Source organism: Colius striatus, chromosome 11 (genome assembly GCF_028858725.1).
Source record: "Colius striatus isolate bColStr4 chromosome 11, bColStr4.1.hap1, whole genome shotgun sequence".
Lineage (NCBI taxonomy): Eukaryota > Metazoa > Chordata > Aves > Coliiformes > Coliidae > Colius > Colius striatus.
Genome location: NC_084769.1, coordinates 7,993,409 through 8,020,262, shown reverse-complemented (window position 1 = coordinate 8,020,262; position 26,854 = coordinate 7,993,409). Strand labels below are relative to the sequence as shown.

The following is a 26,854-nucleotide window of genomic DNA, read 5'->3' as shown; positions in this document are numbered from 1 at the left end:
ATTTCAGAACACAGATTGGCCAGCTGGGGTGGGACATCTGCTGAGATATTCCCCCAGGAATAAAGAACTGCAGTACCAAGAAATCCATTAATTTGCGTTCAGTTGGCATGTAGTCCACATCTGTTTAGGCAATGCAGCTGCAGTAGGAGAAAGTGGTTAACATCAGCCCTGAATATTCCAGTTTATGTGTAGAAGCACGTCTGGTTTAAGCTAGTAAAGCCTAGCAGTCCCAGTTTGGACTCATTATTTCTAGAAAGGAGGATTAGAGGATTGCCTGTCTGTTTTAGGCATGACTCCTTGGCATCTCCTTAGCAGAGAAGTGCTTGAGGTACATAGGTGTTTTCACTCACCACTGTTTTCTGGCTGTAGCTCTGGAGTGTTGGCAGCCCAGTCCAGTGACACTTGAATTATCTTTAGCTATTAGACCAGAGGAGAATCAAGTGGTTCCAAGTTATGCCGCCTTCAGAAAACAATCTGGAATATAGATCAGTATTTGCCTTAGGATCCTGATGTGAGGGGATGTGATGTAGTAACAAATTGTGGGGGTTAGCCATGGTGGCATGACGTTGCAACTGAATACATGTTGTTTGCGTGTGGACATACGTAAGAAGAGAATGAGATGGCTGTGACTGGAGGTTTAGAAGGCTGATACAACAACTATTAAAACAGCTTAAACTTTATAACAATTTCACTAGATTCATTAGAAATACATATTGCTAATGGCTAGTTCTTACTCATTACTAGTCATTACTATTGCATATTCAAAGCAATTATTCTGTAACAATCTCATTATAAATTAATTGTGAGCTCACAGTGGCACAGAGCTGGTGTCATATATTTAGCACTGATAGCTATGGTCCTTGACAGCAAGATGTTCAAGGCTGACACAGATGCCTTTTCTTGTTGCTTTGCAGTTTTATAACTCGTTTTCAGTTTTTGCTGCTATAGAAAGAAAAGCATTTTTTTTCTCCAAGTCTCAAGGTTGCACTACATGCGTGACTAATAATTGACTGTCACTGAGTTGCTTACAGTTTTGGGGCCCTTCTGCTTTCAACCTGTGCTCATAGTTTCAAGGCCTTTGTTCTTATATCTAAGATGTATGCCCTTACAAGAGGCATCTGATACCCAGCTCTAGCTCATACAAGTTCTCTCCTAATGATATCCCAGATATAAGAGACCAGAATTGGAGCCCTGCTCATTTGGTATGGGAACACAGTTCTGAGGCCCATTCCTAGCAGTGGCAATACCATTTGTACTGAACAACTTTGTACAAAAATGCATATACATTGTTCACTTCTCATGCAGTGTAAGTTTGCTTATGTTTGAGTACATAACAACCTCTATCATTCTATGATAACAAGCTAATTGAACAGTGAGTGTCAAGCTTTGTATATGTACCAATTTACTGAGACTTTGCTTAAACTCTTGTAAATGATTAATTCTCCTTTTTCAAAAGTGAAGAGGAATACATGGATATGTGTCACCAAAATCTGTTCACATGAAAATCAACTGTGTGCAACTCTAAGCATCTTTTAAAAAAAGAATGTTTAAGATACTGAGAAATATGTGTGGATCACTTTAGCATTGAGACACTTTCCTGATATGATTGTGAGAGAGGGGTTTTTTGTTGTGGTGATGTAGCTCCAGTAATATTATTCTCTATGATTAGTCAGTTGACCAGCTGTTGAGCAGGATTTTGGTAAATATAGAACAGAAAAAGTACATTTTTAATGAAGCTGTTTGAAGTACTGAAAGTACTAAGACTATTAAAATGCTTATGTAAATGGGTGTAAGGTCCTTTTCCAGAGAAACATGGTAATAGGTTTTGTTAAAGGTAGACACAGTTTTAAATTGTGGTATGTTTATCACAAAGGGTGTAATTGGTTTGTTTAAAAAAAACCAAACAACCACATCAGTGTGTTGGTTCAGTGGTGATGAGATTTTGGCTGTTTAGAGATGAAGTTAAGGAAGAACATAACAAAGCTGTTCTTTGTTAAAGATTTTCTTGTATATCTTTTCACTTTCACCCTGTTTTTCACACTTTGTGTTCAGTTTGGGTACATTAGCTACTCTCAGTAAATCAGGAGGGATTATCTTCCTCACGGTTTCACAAACAACTTCACAACTGTGACATATCCAGTTTCCAGAGGGGTGCTGGAATTAATTCAAGAGTTGTCTTAGAGCAAAACCACCTCTTTCCAAATCTTAAAAAAAAGAAAAAAAGCCTATCATTCTTCAAAGGCACATACAAAAATGTTTAGATCTTTTTAGATACAATCCCATTGTGGATTTTGGAGACCAGACTAGGAAAAAGCCTTAATAATTAACAGGATCAGCTGCTTTGAGAACACTTATAAGGCAAGGGCAAACAGAGGAAATATAAGGCAAGGAGGAGAATAAGGGCTTTAGAGCAACATACTTTAGGAGAAGATGTCCCTGCCAGTTTCAGCAGGCACTGTCAAAGTCCATGAGTGATTACAGTAGATAAACACATGTTTATTGTTTCAAATGTTGCTCAGTTTGGTTACCAATTTCTTGTCAAAACAAGAATACCAAGGGGACATTTCTGTGCTGCTGTCTTTATCCGTTCCACCTCAGATATTCCTTAGTATCTTCTGACCACTCTCTATTTAGATACCAAATAATGAGTCGTTACAGGTATAGAGTCATGAATCATAGAATAGTTTGGATCTTAAAGATCATGTAGTTGGTATATGGCAATCATCAACAGTGGAATTTGACAACTGTTAAATCTAGGATTAAACATATACTGATGTCAGTGCAAGAAGGACAGAGATTCTTCCCCTTTACAAGCATCCATGGCCACCAGTAGTGCTGTAAAGTTAATTAGTTTAAGTACATGGTGTTGAGTATTCATCAAGTTGCTTTATTGGCAGTAAAAATAGGACTGGTTTGTTTGGATGTTGGGGTTTGGGGATTGATGTACTTGGGAGTTTTTTACTTTTAGCACTTAAAATAGTGGGAGACATTCTTCTGTCTTTCAGTGAATTTTAATCCCTTCTTGTGGCAAAATTTTAATATTTCCTGTCTATGTTCTTGGAGATTTTGAGTGGATTTAAAGCTGCTTCTTTTTCTTCTGTTGATAAACAGAATAGAAAAGTCAAAATTTGTATTTAAGTAGCTCATTCTCATAGGTTAGACATACATCCTTGTTTCTATTCTAGAACTTTAAAAAGAGACTGTTAAATACTTTTTTTATTGCTGCTCTTAATGTTAATTATGTTCTGCAGGTTTTTTCCTTAAACAGTGAGTGATTAAAAAATCTTTACAGTTGTCTGTTAAAGCATGGTGTTGATAGGTTTACTTTCTTACCCAGTGTTTCCCACTTCACAAACAACTGCTAATTGGGAAAGAAATGCTGACTGTTAGAACAACATCTTATTGCTATAGAGGACACTGTCACTTCTTAGTTGAAATAAAGTCGCCGAGGAAGTTAATCTTGAACATTTCAGATTTCTTTTTGAAGTTGTGATGTTGTTTTAAACTATGCAATTTTCTATGTTTTATTACACCAGATACTGCAAGAGAATAGTAAACCATTCAGTTTTTAATGAAACAACAAAACTCTATTTTTTAGTTGGCTCAAGAGTGTTCCAAGGTTACAGTTAAATAAACTGAAAGAAGTGAAACCTTCCCTATGCTATTTCTTGGAAAGTTAAGTTTATGTAGAGCAACATTAAAAAGAGTCTTTCATTTTCTCTGCTGAGACCATTTTAAACATGGAAAAAGTCAGCATGAGGGCTTTATAATGTTTTTCACTGTAGTTGCAATTCATTTCTCTGCATCATTCCTGCTTAAGCAAAAGATGGCTACAAATTGTTCTTTTAGCAATATAAGCACATGGTATAGTCACTGCCTCTCTGCTTTTAGTTTACTATGTAATGCACATTTCACTTCTACAATCAATAATAATCAATAATGCTAAATGCATATGCATGACTTTTTGGAAAATAAGTGGTTCAAAGATGTTTCTGTCCCTCTACAGAACTGCTGGTTTGGCTGAAAGCGGAAAATCTAAAGGGAATTTGAACAAACAGGGAGCACTGCTAGCAGGCATCTGTGTAATTATCCTATTAAAACAGAGTAACATCTGCATTATCTGTGCAACTGCAGAATGGAAGGGAACATTATGTTCTCTAATCCTGTCTGGGAGCATTATGAAGTTAAAAGGATAACATTTTACCAAATCTCTGTTTTAACATGATAGGTTACACTTAATTACCTTTCTTCTTGTTGGGTTTTATGCTAAGGACCTGGCCTCTAGCCCTCATCACAGACCTTTTCTTGCCTTTGGGTTGTTTATGCCAGGTTTTGGCTTTGATTTCACCATGAAAAGATGGTCCTACTGTGTCTTGAAGGCTGTTATTACAATTATTTTCCCTAGTGTGTGAAAAGCTCTGAGAATATTTTTATATACAAAAGACATGTTATAGCATTCGTAGTTTGTGTTTTGAATTTATTTGCAAAGAGCAAACCCATTGGGCTATACGTTAGAAGTAAGGAATAACGATGGATGGCTGAGGCCACCCAGGAGCAAGAGGAGGTTATTCCAGCCTTCTCACTGCTTGCAGTGTAAGCCAGGAGAGTGTATTGGCTTAAATAATGTAGATTTCTTTTTTCCTCTTTACCCCTGGGAGAGTCTGATTTCCTGATCACCTATCTTGCCATATGCCGTAGCTCTTGCCAGGAACTCTGAGCAATGTCACTGCCAGCTGAAATGACTTGTTTTCTGAGAACTGAATTTATGTTGAGAATTGTCTTAAATTGCTGCGATGGCAACATCACAAGGTTTTGTGTACACAAACACACACACAAAAATATGTTAAAGCAACCTTACCTTGAAATTCAGCTTAGAAACTGCTTCAAGCATTGAATTTGATCCAGATACTGAGAGGTGTTCTACACCTGTTCAGGCGCATCACTCTCTCTTTGTTCTCTTTCCAGTGCTTTTCTCAGCTTCTTTGTGCTCTGGCTAGTACAGTACCGTGTTGATACATACAAATTAAACATTTACAAAGAAAGCATGTTGTCTACTCCTATTTCCTACGTGTTAGAGTGAAGACCTAGTGTAGCTAGTAAAAACTTCTAATACCCTGTGCTAACTATGCTTCTTTTCTTTCCTCTTGCAACAGGATGCAACTGAAATACGGATTTACGTTGACAAAGGAGTTGGAATAAGTCTGAGTCTCCTGCTTTGTGAAAATTATATAGCTGGACCATGAACTTACTGATTGGCTTCAAGTTTTAGGAACCTTTCTAGTAACTGTGAAGCTGTTTGGAATCATGGCATTCTCTCCATGGAAGCTGTCCTCTCAAAAACTTGGCTTTTTTCTGGTGACTTTTGGTTTCATTTGGGGAATGATGCTTCTGCATTTTACTATTCAGCAACAAACACAACATGAAAGCAGTTCAGTCTTGCGTGAGCAAATTTTGGATCTCAGCAAAAGATACATCAAAGCATTAGCTGAAGAAAATAAAAATGTGGTTGATGGGCCTTATGTTGGGACAGTGACGGCATATGGTAAGTGTGTGCTTTAGGTTACATCATAATCTGATTAAGGTTTCTCAAACATTTTACTTCATAATGCTGCTCAATTGACAATGCTTCACCCCGTGGATTTTCTGCACAGGTGGAGAAAATGGCTTCACTTGTAAGTGTGAAATGGTACAAGTTTTACCTTTTCAGTCATTTGGGAGTGGTTGGCTAGTTTTTATTACATCTATCTAGTGGCTCTATCTAGTACGCCTCTGGTTATTTGTTAGAATTTCATTAAAAAACCTCTTTTTTACTTGTTTTGATAAACTTGGGAGGCTTTACAGTTTGCATGTCAGTGATTTAAAACCCTGTGGAAAAAGAACTTGCCTTACTGATGAAGTGGAGACCTGCTACGTTTGTTTCTTTTCCTTTTCACTTCTTTGTGCAGTCAATTTACTTAATGTTCAAGTTTATTTATCTGATATAAGCTTAAATTAAGCTTAAATATATCCCATTTTGCCTTGGGGTAGAGAACTGTTTTTGTGAGTTTCAGTGCTTTGTTGTCAGTAAGTTTTAATGCTTACTGTTTTCCATTTTGTACAACATGAGTTAAGCTTGTCTACATATGTGAGACAAAGCATGCAGAGAAGAAGGAAGCATATTATGAGAAAATATGAAAATAAAAATATCCAATTTCAGGTTGTGTGGCCCCCTTATAATTTGATAAGATCATGTCATAGACCTTACTACTTCAGGGTTTCTTTAAACTCACTTTTTTTCCTACTTAACTATGCACTTTTAGGTTATATGCAAAGTTAATAGCTAATTAGTCATCTAGACTTGTTTCCTTCTATAGTTACCTTAATATTTAGCTCTGAAGAAATTGAATAGATGTTTTGTCTACCTTGACTTTAGTAAGGCATTTGACACTTTCTTACAGCATTCTCTTAGAGAAATTGGCTGTTCTTGGTTTGGATGGGCAGACGTCTTCCTGGGTGAAAAACTGGTTAGATGATTGGGTCCAATAAGTTGTGGTCAATGGAGTTAAATCCAGTTGGTGGCCAGTCACAAGTGATGCCCCCCAGGGCTCAGTGCTGTTTCTGTTTCTGCCATTCCTTTTCAATGTCTTTATTAATGATCTGGATGAGGGGATAGAGTGCACCTTTAGTAAATTTACAGATGACAACAAGCTGGGTGGAAGTGTCTGCTTGAAGGTAGGAAAGCTATACAGAGAGATGTAGATAGGCTGGGCCAAGGCCAATGCCATGAGTTTCAATAAGGCCAAGTGCTGGGTCCTGCACTTGGGCCCCAGCAACCCCCAGCAGCTGAAATGATTCTATGATTCTAATAAAGACTAGGATGTAACAAATAATAGCTGCACTTTTTTCTCTATTTTTCTCTTAATAGTCCTTACTTTTTGGTGCATGTAATGAAAATATCTTCCTGGGATATTGTCTCCATGTCTCGTTTTTCCTCCAAGAAAGTGAAATTCTGAGTTTGTGTGAAGGTGTGAGCCTGAGACTATAGCCTCAAACATAGCTAACAATTATATTGCTTCGTTGCTTAAATAACAAGCTGTCCTTATTCTGTAACTTACGCTGATTTATGACTGCATGTTGAACTATACTAGTATTGTAATCTTTCAAAGCAATACAAGCTAGAGTGGTACTAGATCAATATTTAGATTTAAGATTTCCAAGCAAGTATAGATCCCTAGAGATGTGGATGCATAGTCTCAAAACAAAACCCTGTCTGCTATATAGTCATTATTAGTGTCCTAGTCTCGTAAGACTTTTTGATGATAAATGATTTGAAGAAGAAACACCCACCCACTCTAAAACCCCCAAACAATATATATCCAGGAATTGAAAGGTAACTGCATTAGTATGTGCATTAGTTAGGTCTAAGGGTACAGGATATCCTGAAGCTAAGTTGCCCCTGCAGCTCATTGCCTGTGGCATTCATTTCCTATTCCAAATCCTGGTGAAGAATAAGCTGAGTTGCTGCCAAACAGTGCTCAAGTTCTAGGAGAAGTTAAACTGCATTCGAAAGTGGGTGCAATGACTTTTTAACACTTCTGTGAAGGTAGTAATAAGTTTTGGGCAAAAATTTCAAATTCCCTGGCTAAGAAGAATCTGAAGTTCAGAGACAAGTATGGACAGTTATTTTCAGTGAAGCAGTTAGCTAGGATGCAAAAGAATAGTAAAGTATTTATTCAAAATATGAAAGGGAAAGATGCTACAGTGAGTGAATAACACCATATTAAATAATGCTTTATGAAACTGAGTAAAGTAATTACTTAAGTAAGTTAGTTTGTCCTCTTTCACATAGCAATCTGGTGTCTGGTGATAGGAAATGATCAGGTTAGCTGTTCAGCAGTAAACACCACATTAATGACTGTTAATGGCAATTGATAAAAGTTGGTTCACTATTCTATGAATACCAATGCCCTTGCTGTTTAGCCTTTTGATTTCTTTTAATCCTAACCTCTGATTGCTATTAGCAAGCGCAGTTCTGATTTCTTGAGTTGTGATTTCTCTGTTCAAGAACGTGTTTTAAGTTTGCTTGGTTTGGTTGTTTTTACCCACTCAGAAGGTCTTCAGTCATTCCTTAATTGTGATTGCACAGCTGTTCTCTTTCACACTTTTTCTTTCTGCCATCACCTGTCAGGTAGATCAAACACTTTTCTTTTAACAGTTGTAGTCCAAATATACACAGTGACTATTAGATTTATCTAGCAGTAAACAGTTGTTTTACAAAAATTGTTATTAATCTCTGCTTCTGCCCTCTCCCTCTCAAACTAGTCGCCAATTGGTTTTTTCCTTCTGGTAAGCAGTCTCTTGCAACAGTGTTTTGGTTTCAGTGTTTAAAAATTTGAATGTTTAGCCATCTTTCTCTTTGATCTGTGCATACCTTTATGTATGCTGTGTTTCTTCCTCGTTTTTCCCTGAATTTCTCCTTCCTAATTTTTTTTCTCCTTCTTTACCATGTGTTCATGTTAAATGCTTGTTTCTTCTGCACACTGTACCATTACGTGACTTCTAGACCCTTTTTAAAACAGTCTAGATCATTAGTGCTGAAGATTCCCTCTTGTCTTCAAAGGAGAAAGGTTAACACACAGTTATAAAGAAAAAATATCTACTATATGGCTCCGTGGAATAAAATAACTCTCCCTTTATTTGGAAAGAAGAATCATAAGCTTTCTAACAGAAATAGCTTTTTCTTATTTACTCTCAATTGGACAAGAATCAGCCTAGTCATGGAAAAAATTAAAGGTAGCACTAAGCGTGGCAAAAATATAACTGATGTATGGAGAAATCTTCTATTAAACATCAAAAAGTTATTTCATTCTAAAGTTATAGAAGGCATAAAATTTATTATACATGTGCATGTGTATGATTTATGTAATTAAATGAAAAAATAATGTAAATTCATCTTAAAAAAATTCTTTAATCCTGAGACAAGGGTGTAAGTGAACAAAGAACAATACTTACTTTCATCTTCTTTGGCTTGGTGCCACTGTAATTACACAGTTTAGTTTGAAAGAGGTCTATTTCTCCCTTCCAAGTCCACAGTTCTTTTAGCTTACCCTACTGTCTGTGTTACTTCAAGAAATCTAAACAAAAGAAAAGGGAAAGAATACCAAAAATATGGAAGAACTCTTTCTGGGTAGTCATTTGATATGCAAACTCCTGTTACTGTTTGTTTCTGTCCATGCAAAGGGAAGTGCTATATCAGACCAAATGGATAGGTAGAAGCAATCACCAACAGACTGAAGAAACAGGTGATTTATGGTGTATACATCAGAAAGGTTGAACTTAACTTTTTTTAATTTACCACTGCACAACATGATTTTGGTGAAGGAGATGAAGGAGTAGGTTTTTGTACTGGCTCAAAGCTGTTCCTTTTGCAAAGGGGATTTTTCTTTCCAGATGACTGAGCATCTAACAGAGTATTCCTCTGATAGTGGCTGAATATGGTTTTAGGTTTAGATTCATTATTATTTAAGCAGCTTCTTATTTCTTGAGCCATTACAAAGTATGCTGCTTTTTTTGTTCCCATGGGTCTACCCATAAAGGCATACACTTATTTCACCTTGAATATAGGGTATGCATATGAGTTGCAGTGTATATGAATGCTTTATAAAATGCACAGGAAGAAAAGTTCCCCATCCAGAGAAACAAAGGCCAAACAAATCAGGGAATGTTAGTGCATAGAACTGCTAATGACAAAAGCTTTCACTGAGAAAATATCTCTGTATATTCCAGTCTCATTCTTTTATGTATTTTTTAATTGTCTGACAGTGTACATTACATTATTAAACTATTTTAATTTCTCATTTTCGTTTGTAGATTTGAAGAAGACACTTGCTGTCTTGTTGGATAATATCTTGCAGCGCATTGGGAAATTAGAGTCCAAGGTGGAAAATCTTGTACTTAACGGAACAGGAGCAAACTCTACCAACAATACTACCACTCCTGCTCCCGGCTTAGGAACAGTTGAAAAGCTTAATGTAGCAGGTGAGTATGGTAGCTGTTTAAAATATTTCTAGGCTGTTTAATCTGTACTTTTGTCTCTTGGCCCTAACATAATTTTTCAGTGTTAGATACTTAGAATGTCTTAGAAAACAAAATTCAAAGTCTAGCCTGTATCAATGTCAATCTTAAGTTCAGTGGTCTTTTCCAAGCTACGGGGAAGATTTTCTGCTGTGGTAGCTTGGACACATTGAGGAAAATAAAATTCTCTGACAAAGGGGTGATAATCTACCTTGTTTGTAGTAGGTGTTTCATACTTTAAATGGATTAATTTTATAATGATGAAACTAGGCAGTTGTTACCTCTCTACCATGTGTATTTTATTGGTTATTAACTGAAAGAAAACGTTTATTATGTTTGTCACTGGTTCTGATTTTAAAATATTTTTCCCTACTTTGCCTAAGAGCTTGTATGATTTGACACACAGAGATGACTAACCTCGTACCTTCAGCTTAAATAAATACATGTTTTAGAACATCATTTGAAGTCATTAATTTTGTCTTCAGTGAATGGACTGTTTACTACCCTTTACAGCTTCTCAAAGCATTTGAGTCATCCTGTGCTGGTAGAATGCCTTACTGGCCTCTTCATCTTCACATCTTGGTTCAGTTAGTGTTCCCAGCTGTGATTGTGCTTGGTACACTGAATAAATCTTCTTGTTTATACTGCCTGGTCTGTTGCCCTGCACTGCCACCAAGTCTAAACAGACATTGGCTGTCCTGACCCATAGGAAGGTCTGAGTCAGCCCTGAGTTAGGGCACTTGGTAAATAGGGTCATAGCTGTGGTCTTAAGTCTCACCTGTGTTATAAAAACTAATGCTGTTGTTGAAAGGGTGTTACTCACTTAAATTTGTTAAAACAGAGTGGATGATGCTACCTTTGGTAGAGTAATGCCACCAAAAGGAGGTCTGGGAGAGCAGATATGTAAGTGATTACCTGATTACAGAACACCAGCAGAGCTGCTGTTTCAGCTGCTCTGTCCTAACTGCATTTGTCTGTACTAAGATGTTCAAGGCATATTTAACTTTTTGGGGAGATAGACCTTTATATCACTCATGGCACATAGTAAAGCTGTGCTTACAGACATTTATAACAGCTGTTTACACAGGTGGTTTACACATGTGTTTTGCATGTGTGGTTTAAATTCTGGTTTACACGTGCAAATCCCTGCCCCCATCTCTCTTGTCTCTGAGGGCAGATAGGAACAAGTCACTGAAGAGTTACAGCACCTGCAGCCTAACGGTGTGAGCCATGCTGCTACCACAAGGCATACAACAGAAGATCTTCACAGAAGATCTTTCACTTGGACAGCTAGTAGTGTCGTAGCTTATTGTTTCTGGGCCATGTAAGAAATGAAAAAAATCCTTGTCTATCTTCTTTTTGTAGCTGAACAAAAGTGAGACTTGATGCTGTTATTGCAGTAGATTTGCAGATAATTGGAAGAAGCATGCTCATGTTGGTGCTTATACATTTATAGGCATCTTACCTGATCAGGAAACATCTCTCATCAGTTCTTAGGGTGAATTGAGTTTTGTTTGTTATTCTTGGAGTTTGGTAGATGCACAATTTTAGTGGTCGTGAGCAACACTTAAGAAGCTTGGTGGGAATTTTTAGTTTGTGATGTTTATATAGCTTTTTTCTGCCTGAGGCTTGCTCTGTGGCAAAAAATACTGTTTGTCTTATTAGAGAGAGCTTCAGTTTTTAAACTTTGACTCTTGGTACACCAAGTTTAAAATATCTGGAGGAACTATATTAAACAAAAGCAACAGAAAGACCTTTAGGAAACTGTTTCCTCAGGTTTGATTATTTTTCTGGTAAGTGTTTGGAAGTCACTGTTAAGATGTTTCCAGGCTAGATAGTACCAATGGGTAGAATAGAGCTTGAAGCTAATCCTTGTATTAAAGTGGTTCATCCATTTGAAGCAATCAGTGAAAATAAATCTGGTCAAAAGTAGCCAAACAGAAGTAAAAAACTAGTTTCTACCTCTGTCTTCAAAGCAGTTTCGTGACAGTAGCAAACTCTGAAAGCCCTATGATACCAGTAAAATCATAATATAAATATTTTCTCTGTTAGGAAGGAATTGTTAAGAAAACAAGCAAGGTTGAGTAAACATTGTGATTACAATACCAGCTACAATGTTGTTTTTGTCTGTAATATTTCAACAGCATCCTTTTTTATTGTGCTAGAGCAATTGAGATAATCTGAAAATTGTTGTAGAGAAGGCGTTTTGTTACCCAACAGTTTGTCATTTCACTGCAGCTGAAACGTGTATACAAATATACCTGAAGCTGCCATTGTTTTCCTTAGGATAGTTTATTCAGCGTTTAGGCTGTGAAGTAATCACAAAAAGCTAACATTTTAAGATTTTCCTTCCTCTCTGTTGACTGTAATATTTTAGTGCTGACTTTAGGTAAACTCATGTTAGCTACTGTTAGTAATTTCACTTTGTATGGGCAAACATCAAATATATGGAGTGTCCTGACAACATGATGTTAAACATTTGTAGTAATGTGATTTTTTTAAAATACTTCTTGAATTTGTTTTTTGCAAATCTCTTTTGCATCAGAGTCACTGCTTACAGTGACATTTTATAGCCTCATTCATCAGTGCAACATTGCAGTGTTGTTAGCAGGCTTTCTTACAAGAGCCCTGCTTCCAGTGGACCTACTTCATGCACTTATTACTTTTGGATTGAGCTGTCACAGTCCACTGCAACCTGATTCTGTAATCTGGGTAACCATATCCCTTTACCTGTGAAAAGCCTTCCTGAGATAATTGAAGCTTCAGCCAGGCTTAAGCTGGACCTCAGCATCCATGGACTGTACTTGAAAACCTTGGTGGTAAATAGTGGAGTCAGAAATCATCTTGAAGTCTGCATTTTTGTCCTCACCAACCTTCTCTAAAGTTTATTCTGTTATATGCTACCTCAGTGATACCAGTGATAGAATAAGATATAAAATAATGATGGGATTATACAGTAAATACTTGCCCTCGTTAATGATTATCCCTTTTGGACAAGGGGTAATGAGATGAAGCTGGAACACACAAAGTTCCCCTTAAATATAAGAAAAAACTATTTCACTGTTGAGGTGAGGGAGCCCTGGCACAGGCTGCCCAGAGGGGTTGTGGAGTCTCCTTCCTTGGAGGTCTTCAAGACCCGCCTAGACATGTTTCTGTGCAACCTGATCTAGGTGAACCTGCTTCTGCAGCGGGGTTGGACTGGATGATCTCCAAGGTCCCTTCCAACCCCTACCATTCTATGACTCTATGATTATGACTGGACACAAACTCAAGAGCAAAAGATAGTATTTTTCTTATAACTTAAAAGTGACAACCATGACAGGATACACTTGTCAGTCTGAATGTGCTATGAGCTTTTCTCCATTGTGTACTTTAAATATTAGTAACACTTTCATGGAAGAAAAAAAATACTCCTTCATCTGCAAATTAGGAAGAACAGAGATGATGATTAGTCAACATTTCTTCTCTCAAAGCCTTTCTGCAAACAGGATTTTGTTTTATTAGGTACATTGCTGTATTCAGCAGTGTTCATATGCTACAGGTGGAGGGTCATGATAATTCAAGAATCTTGCTGTAGTTTCAGGGTCAAGTTAGTGAAATCAGTCTATATTATGGTTTTATTTGAGTTTCATGCTTGCATACCAGGTGTGTTTATTACATTTATGGATTGCAAAATTACTGTCTTTGAGGTTAAGTACACTGGCAATTTGACCAGGTGTGGATTTAAACAAAAAAAATCCACTACAGTCCCTCTTTTCTGTGTTAACAGCAAGAAAAAGAATATAAAAAGGGAATATTTATAATATTAGAATGTATGGATGTTTCCTTCAGTTCATATATACATTGTTTTTAGCTTAGCTCAAGTATGAGTAACAGTGAAGAGAAATGTATGTTGGGAGATGGTTGTCAGTTGCAAAGTGGTTGAAAAATAAATTTCTTTAAAATGATGACACTTGTCAATGAACTGAGGTTAGAGGGTGTTAAATTTTTGCTCAGTATACAGCTTGATGGCAAAATGTCTCTTGATCCAGGAAGATTCTTACTTACGATTAATAAACCTGCAAGGTTACTTTTAATGCACTATATCTGAGCTAAAACCACCTGCAGTTACCACAGATGCTTGATATTGCAATATGGAATCTGTCATCCCTTCTAATGAAAGAAAAAAAACTCCTCTGTATTTTTAGATATTTTTGATATTGTTTTGGGCATGTAGATAACCAGACTTTGAGAGTGGTCATTGCAGCTGCCTGGGCAAATAAATTTGAGTAGTTCATCTTAAGGAACAAATCTACCCTGTGCTAGTGGGCAGCAGTTGCCTGTAACGTGATGACAGCCTTATAGGTGTAAAAGCAGAGGAAAAATTTCCTCTGAACTGCATGTATGAGAAAAGACTAATAAGAATGAATTTTGCAGCTCATTTTAACACAACTGTAACTACTGTTTCTGATTAGGCTGGCATTTGAAGGGCAACCAAACGTCTTCTAAAACATTTATCAGCAAATTCTGTCGTTTTTCCTGGTAAATGGATGGTAACACCCATAGCAGAAAGATGTGGCATCACAGATTAAGGAAAGGAAGGAAAAAGAGAAGTACCTGGCTGTTGAAGAGAGTTTGGTTGTTGGTTGTTTTTTTAAAAGAAAAACCCAAACAGCAGTTTTCAACAAAGCAGAAGGTGTTCTTGACTGTTGAAAGTGTTCAGGAGTGTAAGTCAGGAAATCCAGCTAGGTCCAGATAAGCTTTTGACCTGAAGGTGTAATAATTTGGAGTATTAGATTAGGATAATCCATTATAAGTTACTTTATAGAGGAATGAGCAATACCTTCTCCAAAAGAGCCTGTTAGCAAAGGGAAAAGTTGGCACTGGCATGGGAAATTATCAAACTGTTTAGGACTCTAGAAAAAGACACATATCATTGTTTTAGGGTCATTAATACAGCCAGAAGTTGAATAATCTCTGGCCAAGCAGCAGCTATCATGGCTATTTATACCTTATGACAGACTAAGAGATATGCTTGTGGCTTCATAGAAAACAGTTTTGATCCATTTTTAGCCTTTGAGCAGGCATGCAAACATTTTAAGAATATGACTCAGTGTTTAAAATGTAGGAGCTGTTTAGAAATAAAGTTATTCATTACTTTACAAAGATCTGTTAATCAGTTACACACCTTATTTGTCAAATCATAGAGAAAGTGCCTTTTCTTGTCTTTAAAAATTGTTCCACCTCTGGCTGTAAGGCATGATATAGAACTGAGGCAGCAGAGGTGAAATCTGCAAGGGAAAATAGCACTCTGTGGTGGTGTGGAGAGTTTTTGGCAGATAAAAGGCTCTGAATAAAATCCATCTGGATTATGCTTGTTCATAATAAGAAGGTGCTAACAGTTGGTAGCAGTAAATGTTGAGGATTTAGCAGGGACTGTAACTCATCTGTTTCTGATGTAGGTGAATTCAGACTTTGATTTGTTTTCAAGTTCACATTTAGAGACCAGAACTCTCTCTCTTCCATTTCATACTTTCAGACAACTAGAATTGTTCATTTATATGTAGCATGTACTGTGTATTTATATCATTAGTGTGTTTTGGTTTAATGTTTCTAGTGTGGTACTACATCTCGTTTCTTCCTTTGAAGTTAGTTTTGCATGATCTTTCACTGGGGGAAGTCCAAAATCAAAACAACCTCTCATCTCTATTGGGTTGTGTGAAAGGACAGTAAAGCATGAACTCTTAATATCACAAATACCTTTAATCCTAATCCCAAAGGATTTGAGGATGAGACCTCTGCTAGAGAGTGAGACTGCATAGATTATGTTAAAAAGCAAAGCCATGGAGCAACTTGGGTAGCTTAAGTGGGAAGTTAGATGTTGGGGTTTTTTCCCCCCTCTTTAGATCCATGTGTAAAATCATAAGCATGCTTTACATTTTTTGTTCTTCCTTCCTGAGAAACATCAAACCATCTGCTTGTTTTCGTACTGAGAAATTTCATCTGCTTTTTCAGGACCTGCATTTTGTTTATGAAAGAGTGAATTGTTAACAAAGGTGCTTATAAGGCTTCAGCTGATTGGTCTCAAAAGCAATATTCTCCTTTCTCTCCCTCTCTCGCTCTCTGTTTATTCATCCAAGTTGTATATGAAAAGCTTTTAAAGGTACTTGGTAGCCATCCTTTCTGCATTTGTGGGAAGCAATGTATTCCCATACCCACAAGGAAGTACTAATCTAAATCTTGGGTTCCTAGCAGATGAGTGTTTTCAGCAGCCTTTAGAACTGGAAGTTTTAAGCCGCTGCCAGAAACAACACAATAGTAAATTTAAGTTGCTCTTTTAGGAATGAATAAATGGAAATTGGGAATTATGAAACCATAGCACATTCAAGCAGAGCTTGTCTACATGTCTGCTTCTCTTGTAGCTGACTCCTTGGTCCCATGTGACAGGCAGATCAGATTGTTTTAAGCAACTTGGCTTTCAACAGTTAACGCGTTTCTAAGCTAACTATGAAAGAAATCCTTGATTTTTGTGAGGCAGTGTTGCACTAAGGATATTTAATGAGATAGGGCAATCTGCTTGCACTAACATGATCAAAGAGTCGGTTTTTCTTCATGGGATTTTTCTTTTTTCCTAACATGGGAGTGGAGTTTGGTTTGGGCATTGTTTTGTGGTGGGTTTTGTTGTTTGCTTGGGCTTTTTTTCTAAATTGTGAGCTCTTGTTGTGTTCTTCTGGCAGCTATGGGAAATGCTTGATTTAAGCAAATTGAAAGAAACTGTTTCAATTCTTCAGGCTTTAAAATGATAATTAGTGATACTAATTCTGAATATACATGTTGCAAAACAACTCTTTTAAAAGAAAAATGTTGATTCAAAGCAAGGGTCCAGGTTTTCTAAGGCCATTGTTGTCACTCTGCTGTACTTGTTTAGTGAAAAACTGTATTTTTGGTAAGTGTAACCATCTAACACCTCAGTATGATTACACTGAAAACTGTGCCAGACTGGTTGTTTACAAAATGTCCTTTTGCTTTAAAAAGTGTCACGTTGGAAGATTTTGATTATGTGTCTTTCATCCCATAAAAATGAGCAAGTGAGTGTTCACATCAAATCCTCTTCCATATTCCAGTGTACATAACCGGTACTTAGAGAGGTCTAAGACTAAGAACAGTTAAGTATCAGGTTACTGTATGTAGCCCTGCTCAATGAGGGAGGATGTTTTTGGTGTATCCTTCAAATATTCCATTGCTTTTCTGCCTTATTCATTAACTTGTTCTGCTGTATTGGCTGTTAACAACTCTCTTTTAACAACTTTAGTATTAACATCTTTAAAGTTACTCATTAGGATGCAGACTTCAGTATTTACTTGTCATTTAAGACATGATGGCTTGGATGCCTGTCAGATATCTGGCATCCTTTGTGAATATGTAGCAAGGCAGGCTGACAAGTCAGCTTTGGCAATGCTTCGAGCAGTCGGGTTTTTTTAACGTTGCCATGGTGAGAAGGACCTTTGTTGTGCTATTTCCATGTCTATCTTCCTAAAGACTTGGGGCTGACACACTGAAGCCTTTTAGGTAGGGAGGAAGAGTCAGGTAACTTGATGATCTGTTGATTTATTTCCAAGGCTCTCTTCCTGATGAACTTTGTTACGCATATAACCACCTCATCAGTTTTAGCAGTCTGCAGCTATAGTTTGCCCCATAGTCCTGTATTTGCAGAGACAAATAAAGTCTTTCAAAAAACTACAGTACTGCATATTATTTTGAATTTCCAAAGCTGTCCTTCCATCTTAAGAAGACTACAGTAGGCTTTGCTTCAGTTAACATAGTATGTACAGTGTTCTGTATAGTCATGCCTTAAAAAGCAAACTAGTTGTCCTCACAGAATGTCAGGGTGTACCAGATGTAGTGGGATGCAGGCTGCACTGGTTCTAATAGCCAAAATTACAGCTCTCAGGGTGATGCTTTGCTTTGACTCTTTATTGTGCTGTATTCCATTGTATGCTTTTTTCCACACTGTATATAGTATCAAGCAGTTTTCCACATTTTTGCTGTCCATTTGCCTCCCACAAAGGCAGGAGCGTGGAGCTGGGCAGAGTGTTTTCAAGCCTCACCGTTGCAGCATGGTGTAATGACTGTGCAGGAGACCACACGTGAATATTTTCCACTGCAGTGCGAAGCCGTATTAGTAATGCTGAAGGGGGCTGTTAGTGGTCCCCTGGGCTGCATTTTGATTAACCACTTGGCTACTGCTTGAATTCTCCTAACGCTGCATTGATTTCAGTAGCGCTAATGGAACACAGCAGCACAGCTGGTGTGAGGATGGACTAGCAGAAGAAAAGTTAATTTTCTTTAAATCATACCAATGCTTTGCCACTGAAGTTTCTACAATGTTAGTAGAAAGTATTTTGTCCTCTACATTTAAAATCTTGAAACCTTTAGCTCATTTCATTGACTATATTGATAATGCTTTCAACTCACACTGCAGATTCTCTCTTTAATAAGATCTTACCAGCTTGAATGTGAAAAAATGTGAATTAAATTTAGACTATATTAATTAGTGGGAGAACAGAAAGGAGACCTTACACAAACTTAAACCAACCTTAACTACAATGTTGTGTCTAACCGTAGATACCAGATTTCAGAACAGAAATAGAAACAAGAGATTTCCTTAAATTAGTCACAATAGTACTTTTAATTTAATGATCAAAAACAGAAAGAGAACAAATGAGATAAAATTGATGAATAGACTTGATCAGGTATAATTACTCTCTCCTTTTAATACTAAAAGGGTTCCTGATTTTATGATGATGATAGGAAACACTTTGAGTTGAACTATTATCTGTGCTATGTGTCATCAAAAGATATTCTAAAATGCTTTTTTGCACTAGTTGAAGAACCTGAGGTTTTGTCTCAGAGTTCTAAAGTGTATAGATCTTTGTGTCATGTTAAATTCTTAAGATATTTTCATTCTCTGAATTCAGAGTGAAGACTTGATCCTTGGCTGACTAGATCTGCTAAGTATTGCAGTTTGCAGTTTAAGAAGTATTGTGGCTTTTTCATTGGCTTTAACCAAAATTGCTATTTTAAAGCTTTTATGACAAATAGAATACCTATCAAGCAACAATCACTTCTGAGTAACTAATTATAACTGTTATTCAGCATACAGTCTCAGTGGGTTATTTCTAGACTTCTTAACCGTCTGTTGGAGAAAAATGGAAGCAGAATTTTTTAGCCTGTTACAAAGCACATTATTTGAAGGATGTGCAATATAGGAAAGGGACCAAATATGTATGTAGCAGTCACTATTTAAAGAGTAGCTAGGCAGCAAACAAAAGATCTGTTCCCTATCACAGATGGTGCTTTTAACCACATAATTGTCTCACAGGTGTTTTGGCCCTCGCTAAAACAAACAAAGCCTGTGGACTTGGAGTTTGGTTGCAAGAGAAGATGAATACATGTACCTGTGAACTAGTGTCTAAAGAGAGCAGTGTCAAAGACATGGAACTTCAGCCACTGTAGTTGCTAATAGAGAGCAACAAGGGAGAAAGATCTTTTCCAGGGCAAGGTTAGGTGGCTTAGCTTAAATCTGGAAAGACATTCACACTAATGTGACAGACTTTGCACTAAAAGAACTGATGATTGTTCCCAAGTTCAGTTTCACCTGCTATGCACTAACAGTTTCTGATGCAGAGCTGTATATCTTCAAACAGCCACAGACATTTCAAAGTGAACATATGGCTCTTTTCTAAACATGGGGATAGAGTTTGTTAGTTATACATTGAATATCACAGAGGTCCTGAGACCAGAGCACTGTCGTTTAAGAGATTTTTTAAATCTAGAGTTGCTTGATAGTTTATCGGTGTTTTCTATTTTTCCAAGATAATCTGTAACAGCTGTGTGCTCTTACATTTATAATAAGCTCATCTTCTTCTTTTCAATTTGTCATTGCATTGACTTTTAGTGTAGCATCATATGAGATAAATGTTTAATAATTATGTCTGTACATAACAGCCGTCAAGAGGAGATAAGCTGCACATGACTTCAAAAGCACTTGGGTGTCTGTAGAATAGAAATCAGCACCATAGCTCATATAAAGCTTAAGAGAAAAAAGTCTCTGTATTGTTTCTCTGTACTGACTTGACAGTTGCTGTATTGCTAACTTTTTTGGCTATAAGTTCTAAGTTTTTACTGGGAAAAGAGGTGTCAGAACTTGCATTTTAAATTACGTAAGCCCTAATTAAGGATAAAAATCTTTGTGGTTTCTCAAATACTATTTTCCAACAAAAATAACTTTTATGTCTGGCTTAGTAGTGTATTTTTCCCCTTCAGGAAAGAAGGCTACTAGCTGTTACCAACAGGTTCCAGCACACTCTCCATGCTTAGTTAGTATTGAGCAGCTCAAGGAGCAGCAATGTAATTCTTCAAACAGATTCTATCAATAAGGAAGAAAAAAATCATGAGGGGTGATTTTTCTGGGTTCTCAACCTACAACTTGCACTGACTATGGCCAAGAAGAAGGGTACATCTTCAGTGCAAGTAACAGTTGAGTAGAAGCATCAATTAGTCACAAGTGAATTCAGACTTCTCCACTTAATTCTCAGGCTTATGCATGGAAACCAGTATGTTCCTGTACTGGCATGCTCATTTCTGCTAGTGGTGTGTTGCTTTGGATAACTGCCCTTGATGTAGATGTGTTTCCAGTCTGATTACCTCAACTTGCTTCCTGTTTGCAGGGATAAAGGAAAGTGCTTGTCAAAGGAGTACTCAGGTGGAACAGAGTTGCTTTTCTCTCTTACTGCTTCTGCTCTTTCACATTCATTTCCTCTTGTATGCTTACATTGCAGTGGTTTTGTTCTTGATAATACTTTATATAAATTGTTTCATGGGACAGTTTGTTTAAGCTCTATAGAATTGCCTTCACTCTGCTGTTGCTTGATGGGTTGTTGAGAATAAAGCAAGTGAAAATTAATATAGGTGTCTGGGATAGAGCTATGGTAAGGCTAAGGGAGAAGATGGAGTGGGGAGCTGATGAACATCTGAAACTTCTTCAGATGCTTAATTAATAATTCATTAATACTTCATCAGCATTTTAACATGGTTAGAGGTGACAAAGGTGGGTGTTAGTGTTCTGTGTTCTCTATACACATCGATTATCCTGGAGAGATCAGTGTGTTGTTTCTATATAAGTCATCCCACTGGAGGAACAAGAGTGACGAGATTACTCTGAAAAGCTCTAGTACAGCTGGCGGCAGGGAAGACCAGAAGCCTGAGAAGCTCTGTAGCTTGTGCTGACATATATGTCTCTTGCAGGAATCTGTTGGAAGAAGTCAATGTGTATTGAATACCATTAATCACCTTCTTAATAATTGTCTCATTTTTCTGAAAATTGCTAATTACAGTTGATTGTATATATAGTAGCTATGGGATGAAGCAAAAAACCTTTGAGCATGACAAGTATAACTTGTCCAAATGCAACTGAAATCTGTAGGAAGCTTATTTGTTTGATTGGAATAGAATTGCCCAGACATTCAGAATATTCGACGCTAAGTTAAATACGATGCTGAGAGATGGACTTTCCCTGTGGTTGAACTGCATCTCTCATACCGTCTTGTAGATCATAGACCATAAAGCTCTTCTAATGGCATTATATGGATTACTGGAAGTTGTCAGTAACCATGCCTTTATTTTCTATTTAGGATAGATTTGTTACTGTTTGATCTCAAGCACTGATTTCAGTGTGATTCAAGTGGAAGGTTTGATTCCTGAACTGTAGTAGAAGTCCTGTTGTTATTTAGCTGTACTGACTAAATTTAGAACGTACTTTTAGATTGTTAAAATCTGTGTGCATGCTCTGTATGTTCCTACTTGGAGTAGAAATTTGAGCCATAGATGTCAGTGGTCTAGTCTGCAAGAATCCTGTAAGGATAAGAAGATAAGGGAGAATATTTTGAAAGTGTTTATTGATTTGAAATTACAAAGTCTTCTTAAAAATGACTTTACTGCTTTACTGTTCCTGTCATTGACAGAACAGCTCAGTTTGTCAAATGCTGCTGCTGCAGAGACTACCAAATAAGTGTCATCTTCGTGGCACAGTTCTTCTTTCCCTGTCCACTCCTTTTTGTAATGCTTCACTCACATTTCAAGGTTTATCTTGAAGAGAATCGATTTACAAGAAAATGGAAAACATTCAGATAAGTCAGGAGGTGTTTTTTTTTGTATAGGACACAACATTCCAACTTACGTGCACTGATTGTGTCCCTACCCTCTTCTACTACTGCAGCTTCTTCTCATTTTTTTTTCCACCAGTCTCTATTTAGCATATTCTGGGTGAAGTTGTGCACTGTAACTGCTATAGCATGAAGTGTTCCTAGGTAGATGGATGGATGGCTTTAACGATCTTGATTCTTGCCCGTGGGAAAAGTCAGAAATGATGCAGGTATAATTTAGATAATTCTGGGATGAGCTACTTAAATGGAAATCCTTATTCTCCACTGCCTTTGGCAAGAATTTCTCCACTATGTGAATCCTTTCTCTTGCCTCTGTGTGAGAGGATTCTTAGAAGTTCTTAGAAGAAGTTCCTGTCCTAGAGTTGATGTGGTAACAGCCTTTAAAACTGCTCCTTTTTCCTTGACTCATGGGCTAGAACTGTTGCTCTTGATCAGTCTTGAATGTGTTGCAAAAAATCTAGAATGATGAAATATTAAAATAGGCAAAAAGGAAAATAAATCTTGGGAGACCATAGGATATTTTTCTCATGAAATGTGATGTAGTGCTACTCAGTTATAAGTTTAGATCAAATTGCAACATATATTAATTGGGTCATAGCTGAAGATCATGGGTATTTGATAAAGTGGTAACAGAACTTGAAAAACTTGGTTTTGTGTTTAAGAGCAATATACATCTTACAAATTTTTGACATTTGGAAACAAATTGTTGCATTTTAGTAGTTTTAATCACACTTTGATTAGGATGAGGTTTTGGTTTTTATTGCTCTCTGTATGGATTAGCATGGTTTTTTAAGTCTTCACGGAACACTTTTTGTAATTTAGCACTCTGACTGCAACTCTGAGCTGAAACGTATGCAACCCATTTTCTTCTGTAGTCAAAAAAGAGCACACTGAGTTGTAATGTTGTAACAAATGTTACACAGTAGGACTCTTCAGTGTGGATTTCTGAAAATAAAGGAAAGTTTCATTAGACTATCTGTCAGAACTGTAAAATGATATTCAGGTGTGATCTGTGTTTCTCTTTAGATCTCATAAATGGAGCCCAAGAACAGTGTGAATTGCCTCCTATGGATGGTTTTCCTCACTGTGAAGGGAAAATAAAGGTAAATGAATTGATTTTCATCTTATTCTATGTGTTTTGTTAAAACTGAGTGTATTTTGCAAGAGTTTACTACTCGACAATTGTGTAAACCAAGAACAACTGGTTCAAAAAAGAAGATATTTAGGAGTGTATGTCACTACAGCATTGCTTACTTGAAACCTTTAATACTACTGCTGCAGAGAGGTAAAGTGGTATCCTGTTGAGACAGGAATAAGATACTATATTATGTTCAAGTGCTATATTATTAAATAAAATATTTTATTATTTGAATACTGTCTTGTTATACAGGAGCTGTATTCTCCTTTTTGAAAAGCTGTGGTTTTTTCCCCCATGATGAGTCATTTGGTGTTCCCCTACCCAAGGACTGGAATTCTGTGTATACTTCATTCCACTCCTTTCTGTGTTTCAGCAAGATGTTTGTTTATACTTCTTTAATCTCTTTGCCTTTTGTGTTAAAAGCATTCTGCCACTTCTGCTCACAAGCTAGTCACTGCACTAAACATGCAACCAGAACTTTGAGGTTCACAACTGATTCTACATAAATCCTGTATTTTACTAATAATGCAGTTGCAAAGGCCGGTTATTGAAAGCCATCAGACTTTGGTTGGAAAGAAGAAAAAAGAACAGAGGAACCAAAGTCAAGCCAACAACAAACTTAGAGATTTGGAGGATTTGTTTCCACCTCCCCCCAAGATACATTTCAAATGTAAAGATATTGTTTTAGTAGTGAGGGACAAAAGTAAAATTTCTGGAAATTTAAATGTGAGCATCAAATATTACAATTTAATTCTGAAAGAGAAAACACATGACTGCCAAAGTATATGTGAAACTGTCACCTATTTTTCTCTAAATAAACTTCTTAGACAATATTTTTTTTGAAAGAAACAAAACTGGAAGTGTTAGGTCTTTGGTCCATTTTCTGATTTGTTCTGACAAAGTGGCTGCATAGTGACTATGTAAATACATTACTTGAATATTAAAATATGAATTTCAATGACTTCTGCAGAAATGGCAGATTCTTGGCAGAATCGAGTAGATTTCAATGTTGTGAACTGAAATGAGCTGTTAATTCCAGAGCAAGTGTTAACACAGAGGGCAACCCAGTCAACTCCAGCCACACCCATATGTCTGGATATTGATTGTATTCTCCTTTTGATACTTGTCTCTGCTTGCCTGGCTACTGCTTTGTATAAACTATGCCCAGGTCTGGTATGTAGTTACCTCCCCAGCACAGCTGAATGCAGGAAAGCAGTATGCTGCAAACTAGTAATGAAATTCTTTTTCTGTTCTTTGTGATTTTTATCTAGTTGGATGTAGTTGCTTGAAGCTTTTCCCTGTTACTCCTGTGTTCAGTGTGAAATAGTTACAGCAACATTACATAGTACTTAAACCTAACAGACTATGCTTTTGTTCTGTTGCAGTGGATGAAAGATATGTGGCGATCGGATCCCTGTTATGCAAGTTACGGTGTAGATGGGTCCACATGCTCCTTTTTTATTTACCTCAGTGAGGTCAGTAATCTTTTAATCTGCAGAAGGGGAATGTCATAGTGCCTCCATGTGTTTGGTAACTGTTTGCAGACTTCTCAAAGGAAGTAACAACTTTCTTCAGAAAAATTCTACAAAGAGGAAAAAGCTATTGAAACAAAATTATTGTGAAGTGTGTTACTATTATTCATAAGTCCTCCAGGGGACTCTAGACTGGGCAATTCTGGTGTTTATAACTGAAGTGATGTAAGCAGCATCTCTCCAAGCTGTACACTCTAAGTATCCTGTTTAAACAGAAGTATGAACATCAGTCATAGGTCCTTGCTTCTGAACACTTCTGTTACTTTCTTTGTAACTCCTGAGGCAGTAATGGGGAGGCATTTGGAATGTAAAATTTGGAAAGTGGTACTAGATGTTACATCCTCCTAAGCAGTATGGCCACCTTTTGCTTGAAGACTCTGAATTCCGGAGTCTGGTAAGAGTAAACAAAAAAAGAATGAAAGTCGTGGTTTTTGAGTGAAGTCGCAGATGTATTATCTTAAAGCTTTTGGTACTTATCAGAACCAAAGGCCGAGTTTTGTACAAATATAAGGTGCTTGCCTTGGTGTTTTTTGAGCAGATTTCTTTTTTCCTGAGTGACAAACATTTTTGTAAGTCAGTTACTACGAGCCCTCTTAGGGGCTTGTGTATGTGCCAGAAACAGATGTGTTTGATCACAGAATCACAGAATGGTAGGGGTTGGAAGGGACCTCTAAAGATCATCTAATCCATCCCCCTGATAAAGCAGGTCCACCTAGATCAGGTCACCTCTTCTTTCTTAATATTAGAATTTTGATAACTTAGAGCAACTCATCTTGGAAGTAGTATTGGCACCTAGTGGTTTACTGCTTGTAAAGAGCTGTAAGAGCCAACATGGCTCCAGAATTGCAAACTAATATTAATTTTGTAGTTTATGCGGGTTTTGAGGATGTGGGGCTGTTTTGTTTTTTAAATTATGTATCTGAGATTAACAGTGAGTCTGTTATAACTGGGCTGCAATGAAAGCAATTTCTGTTAATTTACTCAGTTGAATATTATTGAACTTTGGAGAGCATTGCTTGAAGCAGCAGTAATAGTTAAATGTACATCCAAAACATGTATCTGAAGGAATAAAAAAAGCTGTCTTGAGTCACAAATTTGACTCATCCCATTGCTAGAACCAAGTGTTGATTTATGAGCTATAAAGCTGGAGACGGGAAAGATAGAGTATGACTATATTATTTATCCTGTTATTTATCATAGAAGCTAGAGATATGGTTTCATAACAATCCGAAGCTGATCTAAGTTTCTATGAAAAGGTTGTTTTAGCTTCCAGTGGGATTATGTTTGCACGTTTGTTTTCTGTCAGGCAGCATGTGCTTCGTGTTTTAATTCAGATTTATCTTAAAAATGAAAATACATGTCAACTGAATGTGAGCATCTAATGTTCTTGAATGACATTGATTATTTTGTAACTTTGTTAAATCACAGTATTTTCTGTGACAATCATCTCTGATCATCAGTTTTAGAAACTCACATGATGCTGTTACTTTTTCGTAACTCATTTTTCAGCTTATCCTCATGGTGAAATGCAAGCAGATTTACAGAGGCCAACTGGTGGTTCTATCAGGGGTCTGGGGATTTGAAATTTTTCTTTAAGTAGCAGTATTGAATTTGGGCAACTCATTTCATGATGGAACAACAGTACCACTAGTCTATGTGTATATTTGGTAACTTCATACAAAGGTCTTGTACTTCTTGTTTTAAGTGTTTTCCCATGACAGAATGTAAAACTAATATTAGGTGAGCATGCTATTAACCTTGAGTTTAAATTTGGCATTCTTAATCCTATGATTAATTCCATGATTAATGCCCAGCAGCAGAGGTTGAAAGCTTAAATGTTTGCGAATGCAAGCATGAAATGAAATTCTAATAACACTACAATGATGTGGATTTATGAGGTGTGTTGGCTGCTACAGAGAACTTGAAAA

The 26,854-nt window shown here is 36.9% G+C and overlaps 1 protein-coding gene across 3 annotated transcripts in view; it reads left to right on the top strand.

Moving 5' to 3' along the window:
• Nucleotides 1-26,854, top strand: part of MGAT5 (alpha-1,6-mannosylglycoprotein 6-beta-N-acetylglucosaminyltransferase) — a 128,649-nt gene that overhangs the window by 42,571 nt on the left and 59,224 nt on the right. For all 3 annotated transcript variants that reach the window (XM_062004643.1, XM_062004645.1, XM_062004644.1), the window contains 4 exons: nt 5,154-5,542; nt 9,850-10,017; nt 23,283-23,359; nt 24,780-24,869. In XM_062004643.1, the coding sequence (XP_061860627.1) occupies nt 5,305-5,542; nt 9,850-10,017; nt 23,283-23,359; nt 24,780-24,869 (573 nt within the window). In that variant the 5' untranslated portion in view covers nt 5,154-5,304. The remainder of the gene's footprint in view (nt 1-5,153; nt 5,543-9,849; nt 10,018-23,282; nt 23,360-24,779; nt 24,870-26,854) is intronic.